Genomic DNA, 16,949 nt, shown 5'->3' with positions numbered 1-16,949 from the left:
CATACAGTGGGGGAATATTTGATCCCCTGCAGATTTTTTGTAAGTTTGCCCAATTACAAAGAAATGAACGGTCTATAATTTTAATGGTAGGTTTATTTTAACAGTGAGAATACCAACAAAAAAAAATCCAGAAAAACACATCATATAAAAGTTATAAATTGATTTGCATTTGATCTGGAAATATTTGATCCCCTAGCAAAACATGACTTAGAACTTGGAGGATATCCCCCATTCAGAATTTGACTATCAGAGAAGAGGTAGGCCTATGTCTAAAGAAATCTCATTTGCCATAAAACTGTATCAGATATTTCCATACAACTACTGGTTAGTGTTCAATAGCACCCTACACAATTCAGTAATGGTATATCTTCAGTTTTTCTGATAAATGAGCGAAAAGAGATGGAGTCCTATGTTCCTATCACCAAAAACAAAAACTTTTACAGGACTATAATTCAGTATTTTTTTAGGTAAATAATTGTCTGACTGTTTGGTGATGTAGCACCTGGTTCATATCTCAGCAAATCTGAAGAGGAAAAGAGTGATCATTGTCAAGTTATGGGCTTTTTTGTCACCTTTTCCATATTCGACCTGGTCTAAATTGGCTCTTTTTCAGGGATTGGGGTAGCTCTAAAGAACAACCAAAAAAATACATGTGACAACAATCAATTTCATTAATGGGAGACCCTAACGATAAGAGAAATCATTGTTGTGTTTAGTTCCACTTCGGGTAGGGCTATCTCACAAACTAAAGCCTTTTTGGAGGACTTGCTGCTAGACTATCGCCTACTTAACAGTCAACTGCAGGAGATGACACTTAACATGTCTGTAAGTCCACTGAAATACACATTTAACATGTCTGTAAGAACACTGAAATACACATTTAACATGTCTGTAAGAACACTGAAATACACATTTAACATGTCTGTAAGAACACTGAAACACACATTTAAGGACATGACAAACAAACTAAGTACAATACAATATTTCCCAATCACATTGGCCTAACCCTACCCCCTAAATGAACTGTATTACACCTAAGGCCAAAAGTAGGTTTTGTTTTAGTATCTCAGGCTTTTACTGTCAATTTCCCCCACAGAATATCGGGAGCTTAGAATGATAAAGTTCTATCTCCGTTTAGAATGATAAGGTTCTATCTCCGTTTAGAATGATAAGGTTCTATCTCCGTTTAGAATGAGAAGGTTCTATCTCCGTTTAGAATGAGAAGGTTCTATCTCCGTTTAGAATGAGAAGGTTCTATCTCCGTTTCTATCTCCGTTTAGAATGATAAGGTTCTATCTCCGTTTAGAATGATAAGGTTCTATCTCCTTTTAGAATGATAAGGTTCTATCTCCGTTTAGAATGAGAAGGTTCTATCTCCGTTTAGAATGAGAAGGTTCTATCTCCGTTTAGAATGAGAAGGTTCTATCTCCTTTTAGAATGATAAGGTTCTATCTCCGTTTAGAATGAGAAGGTTCTATCTCCGTTTAGAATGATAAGGTTCTATCTCCTTTTAGAATGATAAGGTTCTATCTCCTTTTAGAATGATAAGGTTCTATCTCCGTTTAGAATGATAAGGTTCTATCTCCGTTTAGAATGAGAAGGTTCTATCTCCGTTTAGAATGAGAAGGTTCTATCTCCGTTTAGAATGAGAAGGTTCTATCTCCGTTTAGAATGATAAGGTTCTATCTCCGTTTAGAATGAGAAGGTTCTATCTCCGTTTAGAATGAGAAGGTTCTATCTCCGTTTAGAATGAGTTTTGTATTCCTTTGTATTTTATGAATTACTAACTAAAAAATGTCAACATAAAAAAAAAAAAACACCACACAGGCATTAATAAACTCCTAATGGATCAGATTATGTAAAAAGTTTTGACAAGGACCCCAATTGAAACAAGCCAGTGGCTTTCTTGGGTTTTTATCCTGTTAGTTGACCTTGTATGTAATATGTACTTTCATGTACCTACTTCTGCAAATCTTCTAATAAAGTTTTCAATCAATCAATCAAACAAAAATGGAGATAGAACCTTATAATTCTAACGTCACGATATGCGCTTTCTTCCTCTGCGAATATGATGCGCTAACTGACGCTCGCGAACATTTCTCGCGACATGTATCGCGCGGCATCATGGGATATCTTGGTCCTCCCGCGGCGCGGGGCAGCCATGTCTCCCAGAGAGAGGTTGATAGCGCTCATCTCTCTCGTGTTCGGCGCCATTACTCTCCTCTGTCTGGCTCTGTATTACATCCCCACCTTTCTGTACATAACCTGTATCCTCGGCGTGTGCTGCCTGGCCTGTTACTATCACACCTCCGGAGGGGGAGAGTCACTCTTCGCCGGGCTAGGCCCCACGCATCCCCGGCGTGTCCTGACCATCCCGCCCGGGCTGCGACGCTGGTTGCCGGGGGAGACAGGGGCCAACGGAGGGGTCCTACCACCAGGTAGACTCAGGAGTCCCAGAGATCTCAATCAATCTAGAGATTCGGTGTTATTGTCCAGCCAGAGACGTTTCGAGAGTACTGCTCTCTTCCGGAGAGGAGCGGGACAGCAGAGTGACTTGTTCAGTCCCAGGGACATCCTCATGGGGAGTTACCTGGGGAGAGCAGAGGGTCTGGGGTTAGGCCCCGGAGTAGGGGTGGAGGCGAACCCCCCGCACCCCCGAGAGCAGCTCCGCGAAAGACTGGCCAGACCCAACACCGCCGTCTACACTCCCAACAGAAGGCTGTCCTTCGGGTAAGTAACTGAAATAATATCATATAATTAAGTTACAATTTACTTTGTGTGGCAAAATGGCTCTAGCCCAGCTAGCTTTGCAACCTAACAAACAGCTGCGTGCTAATAATAAAAATATATATTATTATTTTTTTTGTTGGTATTCAATCGCTCACTGTTAAAATAAACCTACCATTAAAATTATAGACCGTTCATTTCTTTGTAATTGGGCAAACTTACAAAAAATAAGCAGGGGATCAAAAAACCCTGCTAATTGAAAGCATATTGTTGTATGAGCGATTGCCATTTAAAGCTGTTAGCGTAATAATACAGATGGCTATCTATCTATCGTTAGGCTAAAACATCGGATTGTTTTCGAATGTATTGAGTTGACAACGACACGCTTCGCCGCTTCAAGTGTGTCCAGGCAGCGTTCCCTCCAAGATTTGAAAATGTGGTGGGAGTTACTAGAGAGTTACACCCCCCCCCCCCCCTCTGCTCTTACATTATCTTCCTACTTTGAATGGCCCTAATGACAGCAGACCCTCTGAACATTGTTTTATGATAAATGCACTACAACAAGACTATGCTTTTACACGGTTAACTGTTTAAATAAACTGTCAATTGTACTGCTTTTCTGGAAGTATTCACCAGTGGCAATGGACCATGGTTATTATTATGGACTTGAACTTTTGTGTCTGTGAAAAAATTCAGTTCGCTACACACTTTTTTCTCTTGCACAGAAAGTCTAGCACTTTTTAATATATATATTTTTGCTTTCCATGGTGCATGTTTACATGAGAAGTAACCATAGCAACAACAAAATGAACGGTGTGCTGCATGTTCAAATAGAACAGTAAGGTGTAACATATTGACCATGTCCCTGCCTGTTGTCATGCTGTTGTCAGGGAGACCCTGAACACCATGGGCAGGTTCACCATCACACCCCAGCGTCACTACCCCCTCCAGCAGACGGGGACCTCCTCTGTAGGCCTACTGCCCCCTGCCCAGTGGGACGGCTTCAGGAAGAAGAACATTCTCACCCCTCGCAACTCCCCCGCCGTCCATAGTCCAGTCACAGTGAAGATTGCCAGGCCAGATTATAGCACCACCCGATCCCCATTGTAAGTCAAATGTTCTCCTATTTTGCCTGCTGTTAGAACTATACCCATCTCTACAGTACCTATATAACTTTCTGAATCAGTCAGTGATGCAAGTGATATGTTATGTTGGTTATGGGTTAGTTTCCTGGACCCAGATTAAGCATAGTTCTGGGTTAAAGACCACTTTCAATGGAGTATCCCCATTGAAAGGCCTGTGACCGGAAATCACCTTCTATCTTGTGATTGTGTTGAAATACATTCCTTATTGTTAAATAGAATCCACTGACATTTCTACTGTTGCTGCTCTTCTCCCATCTGCAGTTTTGATCATTTGAACTCTACAGGAGGAGTCACCTCTCCAGGCCTGGGGGCTCCTGCAGACCCCTGCTCCAGGGAGACAGTTCTGAGTGTGCTCAAAGAGGGACGCAAAAGAGAGGTGGATGAAGAAGATGACACAAGCTCCACTGCTGGGCAAAAAAGCAAAAGAAGGTATGGGTGCCACAAATTCATCTAATTCAAGCATGGTTATTGTATACCCTACAGCAGCGGTTCCCAACCTTTTAGGACTCACGGCCCACTTTACAGATCTCTCCAGTATTCGCGGGCCACTCAGCAGTGCGCAAAGCGCGCGCGCGTTTTCTTTTTCGCGTGCATGAAGCTCAAAACAACGACGTGGCAAAAAAAAAAAAACGGTTAAACCATTAAAGCCGAGCGGCGATGTTTTATATAGCAGGTGATCAAATACCAAGATCGTAAATGTCATGTGTTCAATACGACCAAACATCCTTATGTGTGTGGGCAACTCCCGACTCGGGTTGCCAGATGGGCTCGGTTTTTTGGGTGGAATTAGCGGTTTTAGACTGTGGTTAGGGTGGAAAATGTCGATCCCATCTGGCAACCCTGTTCGCGAGTCCGGGATGGAATGTAGCCAATCAAGAAGCGAGCTGACTTCTTCTTTTCGGATGGAAATATCGGCGCACACCACACACAATACGATCAAGGCTGTTCAATCCAAGATTTTTTATCTTTTCAAAATTAAAACGTTTTTGTAACAAAAAAACGTCAATAAAACATTTTTTTTGCCCATGATTTGGCGGCCCACTTGCAGTACTCTCGCGGACCACCAGTGGGCCGCGGACCATAGGTTGGGAACCGCTGCCCTACAGTGTTTCCCCTACCATTGCCTTGGGAACCCCCCGCCTCCCCAAGAAAGAGGAATTATTACGGACGTAGACACCAAACATCTGACAAGCAGGCTAAAATATCCGCTTTTTAAAAATGCACCCAACCCGAATCTGGCGAGTGGCAAGCCCATGGGCTCGTTGGTAACGTTAGTCCGCCAGTAGTCTCGCATAGCCAAACCTATCTCCACACTTCGCTTTGCGCTGGACACACTCGCGCGAGTGTGTGCACGCGACGCGAGAGAGTTTTTGCAGGGTGAGATGTCTGCAGATGGAAAGTAAGCAAGTTGAAACGTTAGCAAATATAATTGCTGAGTGTTCCAACAGAGCAAGTTGGTTCAAATTGGTCGTTATTATTGTGAATAGAAAGTGTACAATAGTGTCAAAGAACTAGCAAGCTAACTAGCTAGTTCAAAGGTGATTAGATGAGCTAGTCTGCTGCACACATGCCAGCTAAAGAGCTAACTGGATTTACTTTATTTTACTTAAAGTAGATATACTATCTTTCTTATTCTGCTAGAATTGGGCTTTATGGTAATACCATAATGGCATATTTACAGTACATGGACAGTGGATTGAAGCATTGGAAATGTCTGTTTTTATATACGCTTTTTTTTCAGGTGAGAGAGTAAAGTCAAAATGACATTCTGACTGCATTGCCCACAGCAATCCAATATTCAATTATAATTATGTTATGAATTGATATGGATCAATTTATACCTATTATTAGATTATAAATACTCTGGTTGTTATGTTCGCCTTTTGGTTGACAGCAAAAGAGGGAGAGAGGAGGATAGAGAGGGAGAGAAGGAGAGAGAGCAGGATGGTGCACCAGAGAGAGAGAGCGCAAGAACCAGGTGAGAAAGTGGACAGGTAGTCAAGACCACATAAGTAAGTAGCCTTGAGAACCGATGGTTCTCGAGCCTAACGGCCCATAGGGCAGGAGCCTATCTCCTGTTTCCGTAGCGTGAGGCGGCTTAATGTACAAGTTAGTACACCCCCTGGACATGCCGCTGGTATGTCGCAGGGTCTTACCCCCTGGGGGGGGGAGGGTCCATGCCACCCCCCCAAGGCAGCAAACCTAGGGGAAACACTGCCCTATACCATTTGAATGTATTCTTAACACCCTCATTATCTCCTGATTTCAATCCATTATACTTGCTTTTTGTTCCCTAAGGCGCCATGACAGCAGTGGAAGTGCCCACTCAGCATTTGAGCCCCTGCTGCCAAATGGGGCTCCATCGCAGTTGGTGCCCAAGTAAGTATGAGAATAATGAGATGAGCCAAACTAGATTTATTGGACGGTACGACTGTATTTGACAGCTTTTTTGTTTCTTAATAATTAAAGTTTGACATGTTTAATGAGTATGCATCATTTGACTCAATGCATAGCTCATTTTAAAACATTACCACCAAAGATAATGGGGTTGCCCCACCACCATTAAAATAAGAACTTGTGCGTCTTAAACTGTCATTGTGAATCTTCAGACAGTCACATTTGATAGGAGTACATTGAATTCAATTCTCTGAGAGACTGCTAGCCAGTGTAGAGATCTCAGGATTGGTGTAATGTGTTCAAACTTATTTGTTTTTGTTAGGACCCTAGCAGCGGCATTTTGGACGAGCTGCAATTTACGAAAAGCCCCTTTAGATAGGCATGTTAGTAGACCATTACAATAATCAAGTCTACTTGAAACAAATGCATAGATTGGATGTGCTTTTCAAGGTCTTGTTTGGACATGAAACCTCTCATTCTTGTTATGTTTTTCAGGTGATAGTAGGCTGATTTTGTTATTGAGTTTATGTGGCTGTTGAAGTTTAGATCGGAGTCTAGAATAACAGCAAGATTTCTGACCTGTCTATATTATGTCTGTCTGCACTTTCAAATTACATTTGAAAGTCATTATCCATTGTTTTAATCTTAAGGATGTAACGATGCGTTGTGAGACAATACAAATATGAGACGATTCAAATCGTGAAATGAAAAACGATTTGCGATACTCTTTTAAACCCTTAAAAACCGACAGCATTAACACGCGTTGGCCTCATTACCGTAATTCCTAAAATTCCCCCAAATTAAAAAAGTTCCAACAGTCCCTGAAAGCAGAGAAGCTGCGCATCACCCATATATGGTTATGACAGTAATTCAAAGTGCGTAGCTCATGGAGTGCTGAGGAGATTTGAAGAGAGAAGCGTAATTACGAGTGAGCATATTTTAGTGGTGTTTTACGAGCGGTGTTTTTATACTTTTGTGAGTTTGTGTACATTTGTGAAATGTCACACAAATCATCTAAGGTTACCAAACCACCCAAAAGGCATAATATTTTTTTTCAGCCATAATTTGTCTGCAATCTCATTTTGTAAAAAAAATCGTGAGGAAAATCGTATCGTGAATCTGAACCTGATTAGTTAGTTAATTAACCAATAAACCACCTGTATTCACATACATTTGATTGTGCTGTGTATGATTAGCTCCTCTCATTTTAACATCCCTTCTCGGCACTGCCCACAGACCTGGGACACTGAAGCGAGGGCTGAACTCCATGGTGGAGGAGTCCATAATGAAGCGGTCACGCACCTCCTCCATCAGCTCTGTGAGCTGTGGCCAGCCCCTCAGTGGCACCCTAGGCTCAGCCCGGAACCCCATCTGCAGCTCCTACAGCTCATCACAGGGCTTCGCTCAGGTACCACCGCTCCCTGTTGCAGCTTTATCTGAAAACAATAGTGCAATACTGATTGGTGGTTTTCAACTGTTCAGTCAGCAGGAGTTCAGTTGATGGAGCCGACCAGTATCGAGGTGTATTTTCTTCTCAGGAAAACAAGGTTGGCATCGCTAACCCTCGTTGTTATGTTCGTATCACTAACCCTCATTGTTATGTTTGTCTTAAAGCGGAAGAAAGCTTCCACTCGCAGCCTCTCTCCTCTCTCAAGTCCTGGATCGTCCCGCTCCCAGACCCCAGAGAGAGCTTTCAAAAAGCCTAGGTATTTGCCTTTCTCCTTTCTGGCCTATTCTGCCCCCATTTGAGTTCACCTCTACACCTCTACATCAACCAGATTGGATTTCTAAGTGGCTTTGAGATTAAATTAAAGTGATTGTTGTCTAAGGGACACTGCTCTCCCTAATTCTGTTACTACGGTAACCTGGCCTTGTTTTCTGTCCATCAGGGAAGAGGATGCTCGCTCACCCAGCTCTGCGTCCTCTGTGAGGTCAGAAAAGACGGTGACGGAGCCAGCGCCCACCACTAGTAAGATACAATCATATTTGTATGTTTTGTAATCTCAGGTTTTTGCAGCATATCGTATCATAATAATTAATAAATAATTTTGCCATTTAGCAGACGCTTTTATCCAAAGCGACTTACAATTACGAATTACAGGGACATTCCCCCTGGAGTAACTGAGGGCTAAGTGCCTTACCCAAGGGCACACTAGTAGTGGTGTGGCTTCAGGCGGGATTTGAACTCACAACCTTCCGATCACAAGTCCAACTCCACTAGACCACCACTACCCCATAAGACGATATCATTTCCTTTAATATTGTTAAAAAGTTATATTTAGCAATTAAGTCAACAGTCAGTGTATGTGTTTTTCTAGGGAAGCTAACTCCAGCCCCTGAGATCCAGGTTGCTGCTGCCGCCTCGTCAGACTCTGCTGGTAGTGGGGGGAAACGGAAGCGTAAGATCCAGCTGGTGTCCAGCCGCAGAGGAGACCAGATCTCTCTGGTGAGGAACAACCACATCTCAGAACGAACAGCAACGAATCCTCTTCATCTTTTATCCAAGAGGATCTCAGTGATGGGACTGTAATCCACACAGTGATGACATTGTGTGTAACATTGATCGTACTCTCTCTGCAGCCCCCACCTCCAGAGCTTGGCTACACCATCACTGTGAAAGATCTGGATCAGGAGAAGAAAGCTGCTCTCAGTCAGATCCAGAAGGTCCTGGAAGACCCTGGTGAGTTGTACTGTAGTAGTATCCCCCAAGACAGAACTGTTGACGGGGTTCCCACGGGTCCTTGAAGTCCTTGAAAGTGAATTTGAGAAAAAGAAATCAAGGTCTTAAAACGTTTTTGAAAATAGACATGGGTCATTGAAAGTGCTTGAATTCCCCTCTCTCTCTCTCTAAAAAAGCTATATATATTCAAAAATGTTTTACTTAGCTCGTCAACTAGTTTCAGTCTCAAACTTTGCTGTGTTGGGTCCTTGAATCTGAGGGAATTGAGTCTTGAAAGTCCTTGAAAGGTGCTTGAATTTCATGTTTCAGAAGGTGTGGGAACCCTGTGTTGACCAATACGAGGCCAGTACAAGTAAACCTGATATTGATTTGTGCCTTTGCAGCTCCAGAGCCAGAGAAGCCGGCACCTGCTCCAGCAGTGACCACGTCCTCTCAGCCTCCCCCAGTGAGTGACCCCACACCTACCCTGAGCAGCCTCCTGGCGGCCCCATTGGCTCCAGTGTCAGAGCCCACCAGCGTCACTGCTTCAATTCCTGTGATCAACCTGGATCCTGCCCCCTCGAGCATGGCCAGCACGGCCCCCACCTCCACAGCTGCCCCCGCCACCAACCCACTCCTGGAGTCTCTGAAAATGATGAGGAGCAACGCCAGTGTTACTTCAGCTGCCGCCACCTCTGCAGGTCAGATTATCTCTGTGACTTCAATCACCATGAAAAATGAGGAGCCACTGTTGATCGTCACTGAAATCAATATTAACGTATTATTATTGTGCCCTCAGCTCCGGTCATGTCCGTGGTTACAGCAGTGACGACCCCTGCGATCCAGGCACACATGGAGCAGATTGGTGGAACCTGGAAGCCCGAGACCACCGTGACCGCATCACAGCCTACTCCAGCTCCCCTATCCCAGCCCACGCCAGCTCCCCTTGGCCAGCCCCCAAGCACAAGCATGCCCTCTGCCTTCACCCAAGTGCTGAGCCAAGTTACCAAGGCCCCCACAAGTATCCCAACCCTGGGTGGAACTAGCCTGTTTGGACTAGCCAACCCTCTGGCTGCCCCTCCATCCTACTCTGCCTCCTCTGTGGTGCCCACCACCACCTCAGCCATCACAACAGAAACAGCCAGTAGCACCAACCCCCTCCTTGCCTCCATGTTCAAGCCCATCTTCGGGGCTGCGGCCACAGTCCCAGCCTCTTCGGCTCCCGAGAGCAAACCTGCTGCCCCCACGTTTAAGCCCATTTTTGGAAGTGCCACAGCGGGCAGCATTGCTTTTGGGCAGCCAGCCGCAACAGTGGCCACCTCAGCCCCCTCCACCATGGCCAATGCGTCCTCAGTGTTCAGCGGGCTACCCAATAGCAGTGCAGCAGCCCCAGCCTCCTCATTGTTCACCGGTTTGTCCAACAGCACTGCTGGTGCCCCAGCCTCTGCCCCCTCCTCAGACCCAGCCACCCAGCCATCTGTGAAGTCTCTTTTTGGAAATTGGAGCGCAGCACCTGCAACGAGCACTGCCACGACCACTGCCCCGGCCACAGGAAGTAGCTTCCAGTTTGGCGCCCCCCCCACCACGGCTGCTGCTGCCTCCCCCACCCTCAGCCCCATGGCAACAAGCACCACCACCAACAACTCCTTTTCGGTGTTCGGTGCCATGACCACCACCTCTGCTGCCACGCAGCCTGCCCCCCAGGCCAACTCCCAGGGGGTGTTCGGTGGCATGACCACCACCTCTGCTGCCACGCAGCCTGCCCCCCAGGCCAACCACCAGGGGGCGTTCACCTTCAGCCAGGCTGCCTCTGCCCAGAACCCTACCACAGCAGCCTTCGGTGGCTTTGGCATGGCAAGCACAGCCACCACTACTGCTGCTGCCCCCGCCCCTGCAGCTCAGTCCTCATTCGCTTTTGGAAAGCCATCGTTCGAAGCACCATCGGCCTCTGCTTTTCCCGCTGCGTCTCAGGCTGCTCCAGTGGCTGTGACGAAGCCTTTCTCTTTCGGAGGTAGTGTGGTTGGGGCAGTCCCTGCCCCGGGCCCCGCCCCCTTCGCTTTCGGTGGAGCCTCCACTACTGCAGCCTCTACTTTTGGTACCCCCACTAAGCCAACATTTGGAGCTAGTTCCACAGGTTTCGCGTTTGGCAACACCACAACACCCTCTGCTGCCCCAGCTGCCCCTGCCTTTGGCTCTGCCACCCAGACTGCCGGCACACTCCCTGCCCCTGCAGGGTTCTCCTTCAGCGGCATGGCAGCGCAGCAGCATAACCCCGCCACCCCTGCCCAACCAGCCACGGGAGGATTTAACTTTGGCGCAGCCATTGGTGGCGCACAGTTCGGAACCCCTATCTCTAACAACCTCCCGACACAGACACCAGGCTTCAACTTTGGGGCCGCCGCTGCTAATGACAAGCCAGTCTTTGGTGAGTACAGTGGGGTGCAAAAATGTGCGCACCCCTGGTTTTAAATGTCTGTTACAATTAATCTCCAAGTGATTGAAAGTGAACCTGAAGACTAAATGCTACGAAGTTAAACATGACACCTTTCTGCACATTTTAACTCAAGGCTTTTTATTTTAATCTTTTAATTTTTTAAATGATAAAAAAGGAAAAGGGCCCTGATTATTCTTTGTTACCTTTTGAGAAGATGATTACTAAGGCCCAAGGTGATTTACTTGTTAGGGCTTCAATGAGTCAGGTGAATATAATTCCAGGGTTGAACTATATATTCTGAAGCCTTCTAAAGTATCTGACTGCGGTGGCTGTTGTGTCTGGTGTTAAAAACCATGGGTTCCTCTAAACAGTTGTCCAAGGATGTCAGAATCAAGATAGTTCACTTCCACTATCAAGGAGAAGGCTACAAAAAACTCTCGCAATGTTTCAAACTACCCATTTCCACTGTCAGAAACATGATCAGAAAATAGAAAATAGGCAAGATCTGGAAGAGCAAGAAAAATGTCAGATAGAATGGCCCGAGATCTGGTGAGAAATGCTCAGACGAACCCACACATCACTGCAAAAGAGCTGCAAAAAAGAGTAGCAGACACCAGTCTAGTTATTGGCTTAAACAACAAAGACCTACATGGCAGAGTTGCCAGAAAGAAGCCTTTCCTATGACCTCAACACAAAATTAAGCGTCTGAAGTATGCAAAAGAACACCTTGAGATACCTGAAGACTATTGGAACAATGTGCTTTGGACTGACGAAGCCAAAATTGAACTTTTTGGCCACAACCAAAGAAGGTATGTTTGGAGAAGAAAGGGTGAAGCGTTTGTAGAACACCATGCCAACTGTTTAGCATGGAGGTAGGTCCATTATGCTTTGGGGCTGTGTAGCAGATGGGGACACAGGCAATATTGTGCGTATGGAAGGAAGAATGGATTCCACCAAATATCAAGACAATCTAGAGGCTAATGTTCGAAGGTCAGTCCAGAAATTGAAGTTGAGAGGTTGGGTATTCCAGCAAGACAATGACCCAAAGCATACCTCAAAATCAACCATGAAGTACCTCCAGGAAAGACGGATGAAGGTTTTGGAATGGACTTCTGGGGATCTGTGGAGAGATCTCAAACATGCTGTGCATGCAAGAAAGCTGAAGAATATTTCTGAACTAGAGGTGTTCTGCCAGGAAGAATGGGGAAAAGGTCCAAAATCAAGAATTGCAAGACCCTTAGCTGGCTACAGGAGGTGTTTGCACTTTGCAACCTATTATAGTTGCCCGAGGAGGAGTTACAAAGTACTAGCTGGCTTTTGCAGTAGCTTATTTGCCATTTGAAAGTGATCGAGAATTTGGAGTTAAATCCATATTTGATGTCATCTGCAGTAAATCTGAGTAAATGCATTAGGAAAAATCTATATTTATATTTAGCCTGTAAAGGAACTTGTTTGCAAAAGTCTATTTATGGGTGACAAAGTGATGGTAATATTATGTGAAGTCAGTATATCGTTGCTTAGAAAAAAGACCAGATGTTAGAATAATTTCATGACATCATACATACAGAAATAACAGTAAACTTGCATACTTTATGACAAGGTTGGCTGGCCCTCTCTTTCTCTGAGGCGCAGTTACCACTGGAACTTGTTCGTTTTCAAGGCCATCTGTGGCAAGCTTCCTCCTTATATCTCATCTTTATTGGACTGGAGTCTTGGTACTTATGTGACCAGATCTAATAGTTGGCTTTCTCTTCGGGTTCCGTATGCGCGTTCAGACCTGGGTAAAACAGCCTTTTTTATTGATGCCCCTCAGTGTTTCCCCTACCATTGCCTTGGGGGGGCGGGCCGCCCCCCCAACGGAACCCCCCGCCCCCCCAAGAAAGAGGAATTATTACGGACGTAGACACCAAACATCTGACAAGCAGGCTAAAATATCCGCTTTTTTAAAAACCCAACCCGAATCTGGCGAGTGGCCCATGGGCTCGTTGGTAACGTAGTCCGCCAGTAGTCTCGCATTGCGAGATCTATCTCAACACTTCGCTTCGCGCTGGAGAATAATACAAGATTGTGCGCGAGCGACGCGAGAGAGTTTTTGCAGGGTGAGACGTCTGCAGATGGAAAGTAAGCAAGTTGAAACGTTAGCAAATATACTTGCTGAGTGTTCTGACAGAGCAAGTTGGTTAAAATTGGTCGTTATTATTGTGACTAGAAAGTGTGTGACAATAATTCCATGGTGTAAATAGTCAAAGAACTAGCAAGCTAGCTCAGAGGTGATTAGATGAGCTAGTCTGCTGCACACATGCCAGCTAACTGGATGCACTTTATTATTTTACTTGAAGTAGATATACTATCTTTCTTATTCTGCTAGAATTGGGCTTTATGGTAATACCATAATGGCATAGTTACAGTACATGGACAGTGGATTGAAGCATTGGAAATGTCTGTTTTTTATTTTATATTTCAGGTGAGAGAGTAAAGTCAAAATGACATTATCTGACTGCATTGCCCACAGCAATCCAATATTCAATTATAATTATGTTATAAATTGATATGGATCAATGTATACCTCTTATTAGATTATAAATACTCTGGTTGTTATGTTTGCCTTTTGGTTGACAGCAAAAGAGGGAGAGAGGAGGATAGAGAAGGAGAGAATGAGAGAGAGCAGGATGGTGTCAGCACACCAGAGAGAGAGAGCGCAAGAACCAGGTGAGAAAGTGGACAGGTAGTCAAGACCACATAAGTAAGTAGCCTTCTCGAGCCTAATGGCCCATAGGGCAGGAGCCTATCTCCTGTTTCCGTAGTGTGAGGCGGCTTAATGTACAAGTTAGTACACCCCCTGGACATGACACTGTGGGGGGGGGTCCATGCCACCCCCCCAAGGCAGCAAACCTAGGGGAAACACTGCCCCTAATTCATGGAACACTCTGCAGCAAACTCTCCGGTTGGAGGTCCTCCCCTCTGCCTCTACCTTTAAACTCCTGGTGCAAAAACGGTATTCTACCAATTGCAATTGTTTTTAGTTTTTTTTTTTCTTCCTTTAATCCTGTCTTGCTCACTGTTTGTTTGCCCTTGCTCACTGTTCTATTGTACACTCGACGTCACTGTAAATGAGGGTGTCCTCAGTGCGAGTTTTAAATAAAGGTTTGAAATGAAAAATGAAATGAAACAGTAATAATAATACTACATGTTCTGCTTACTTGTACAGGAACATCTACCCCTGTCTTTGGCCAGAGTGCAGCTGCCGGTCCCATTCCTTTTGGAAGTCCGGGAACTCCTGTCCAAGGCTTCAGTGCTCTCGCTCCCTCACCCTTTGGTAAATGTCTCCCTATAGATTTGTAGACTTTTCCTCTCTTCTCGAATGGTGATGAGGCACATAATATTGATACTAAAACCTGCCGTGATTTCTTCGTGCTTTGTGAATAGGTTCCCCATCGGCTCCCGCCTTCTCCATTGGTGCTGGCTCCAAACCACCAGGAGCACGCCAGAGGCTTCAGGCCCGCAGACAGCACCCCAGGAAGAAATAACCGTGGGGTGGGGTCAGGTCGCAAGGAAGCCCTCATCCTGTCCCATCCAGCACTGCTATGGATCCCTATTACAATCTCCAGAGGAGCTGAACTGTTGCTGCTGCTATGGCTGATATGGCTCACAAGGCTTTCCATTGCAAACCCAGACCAACAACCCTCTTCCCTTACCCAACTGTTCCTCAGTTGGACGGCCCGGGCTGGCCCGCTTTGTGGTACAGAGCTAGCAGAGGAGAGGACAACCCCACATCCGCCACCCCCTTTTTCCCCAGGATCCTCTCTGCTCTACTGACAGTGTAGCCATTGCTCTCCCAGTGAGGGGGGAAAAAGGGGGATAAGAACGATCCAATGTATGATACTTGAAAAGAGAAGACTATTGAAATCCTTTGACTGAGCGAAGCATATCCAAACTTTTTTTCCCCGGCTTTGGGGCCGTTTTGACCTGTCCTTGATTTGCCGACACCCAACATTTGAGAGTTTTGTATGAAATGCTAAACGGGCTGTATGTAAACAGATGTATCAGGGTTGAATACGTTCTCTGGCGTCTGTCCACTGTCATAATAGGGCTCATGTATGGTCAATCTGCTTTGTCACAAACCTATCCTCCAGTTGTACACAGTAACTATAATATATAGGAAAGGTTAAGATACTGAATTTAGTTTTGTTGTACATGTGAAGAGATGATTTTTAAATGTGGTTTTCTAAAGGCTGTTTCTCTTAAGTTAATGAAGATTGATATGTTGCATCTCTGCACTTAAAAGGGCAAAATAGTTACCTGTGTTTTAACGAGTGCTTAGTGTAGTGATATCAGAGAAGCCTGTGTGTTAATGTTCAGTGTCTTGTGGCACTGGTAAGCATTCCTAAGACGGAATTTAGATTTGTTCAACTTGTTTTGATCTTGAATAACAGAATAAGGTGAATAATAAAGGCCTTTGATAGTAGAAGTTTTTCCACAGTTCCCGTTATAATAATGTGTGGAGTCCCATGGTAAATATTGTTCATGTGCTGATAATTCTGTCTGTGTAAATAGGCTACCCTGAACTTGTGCTGAAAACCAAAGCCAATTCTTAAGTTGCAAAATATGTCTCTCCTATCACCTTTAAGTCCTGTTGTGTCTTCTTTTTTTTTTTCTTTTTTTTTTTCTAGACTACCTCTCCTTGTCCCTATTCATAGCTTTCATGTGACGTCACAGCATAGTGGAAACGCCCACCTGACGGGCAAAAGGCACTTTTTGCGGGCAAAACCCACGGGCAAAACCCACTTTTTGCGGGTTAATAACTTTGATTTCCCGTGGGTTAGGAAAATAATTCCAACGTGTCCGGATAGAGTAGAAGACAGGGAATCCAACACTATTTGAATGGAGTCAATCCTCCACTCCTATCACCGTGGACACAGCAAGGAGCGAATTCCCGGATATAAATATTCCCTCGCCTCGCTGACAGCGGGAGTTGGGAGTTTCGTCCAGCAGCCGGTGAACGCCCGGTTGATCGAGTTTCATATTAAAAGTATATCTTCTCGGGGTGTCAGCGCGGTGGTTAAGGGCTCAAAATGACCGTATACTGATGGTGAATTTAGCAATAATAGTCTTATGTTTGTACCACCTCCATAACCGGTGTTATTCACGGGAAAAGCCGGTCAAGGAGGCACCCTTTGCAGGTCAATAACTTTGATTCTCCGGGGGTTAGGAAAATAATTCCAACGTGTCCGGATAGAGTAGAAGACAGGGAATCCAACACTATTTGAATGGTGTCAATCCTCCACTCCTATCACCGTCGTGTATCTTGATAGTTCTTCATGAGTGAGGTGGTCTAAATAGTAGGCAGCCATGTTGAGCGATGTTGCTATGATACTTTTTGCCCGTCAGGTTGGTGGTTGCTAGGGAAGAAACCACGTGACTGAAAGCTATGAATTCTATTCCCTCTATAACCATTTTGAAGGTAGGGGTTGGAGACAGGTTTTCAGGACAGATATTTGCATGGTTTTAGAACCAGATTGTTTAAAAAGCATCCTTTTATTATCTTGAGGTAACATCTGACATGCCTACCTAACTACTTTGAGGAAGA

General features: G+C 45.0%; 1 protein-coding gene across 1 annotated transcript; it reads left to right on the top strand.

Moving 5' to 3' along the window:
• Positions 1-2,161: 2,161 nt before the first annotated feature.
• pom121 (POM121 transmembrane nucleoporin) lies at positions 2,162-15,922 on the top strand (the record flags this gene model as incomplete). Its single annotated transcript, XM_080549842.1, has 14 exons — positions 2,162-2,730; positions 3,618-3,833; positions 4,134-4,301; positions 6,171-6,251; positions 7,506-7,677; positions 7,884-7,975; positions 8,159-8,238; positions 8,588-8,715; positions 8,850-8,949; positions 9,339-9,629; positions 9,728-10,581; positions 10,645-11,353; positions 14,571-14,678; positions 14,789-15,922. 14 exons carry the CDS (start codon positions 2,162-2,164, stop codon positions 14,887-14,889), a joined length of 3,669 nt encoding a protein of 1,222 aa, XP_080405968.1. The 3' UTR covers positions 14,890-15,922.
• Positions 15,923-16,949: the final 1,027 nt, after the last annotated feature.

The sequence above is a fragment of the Nansenia antarctica genome (genome assembly GCF_963989245.1).
Source record: "Nansenia antarctica genome assembly, chromosome: 20".
NCBI classification, from domain to species: Eukaryota; Metazoa; Chordata; class Actinopteri; order Argentiniformes; family Microstomatidae; genus Nansenia; species Nansenia antarctica.
Note: the sequence above shows the minus strand (reverse complement) of the source record. Positions and strands in the feature narration are given on the sequence as shown.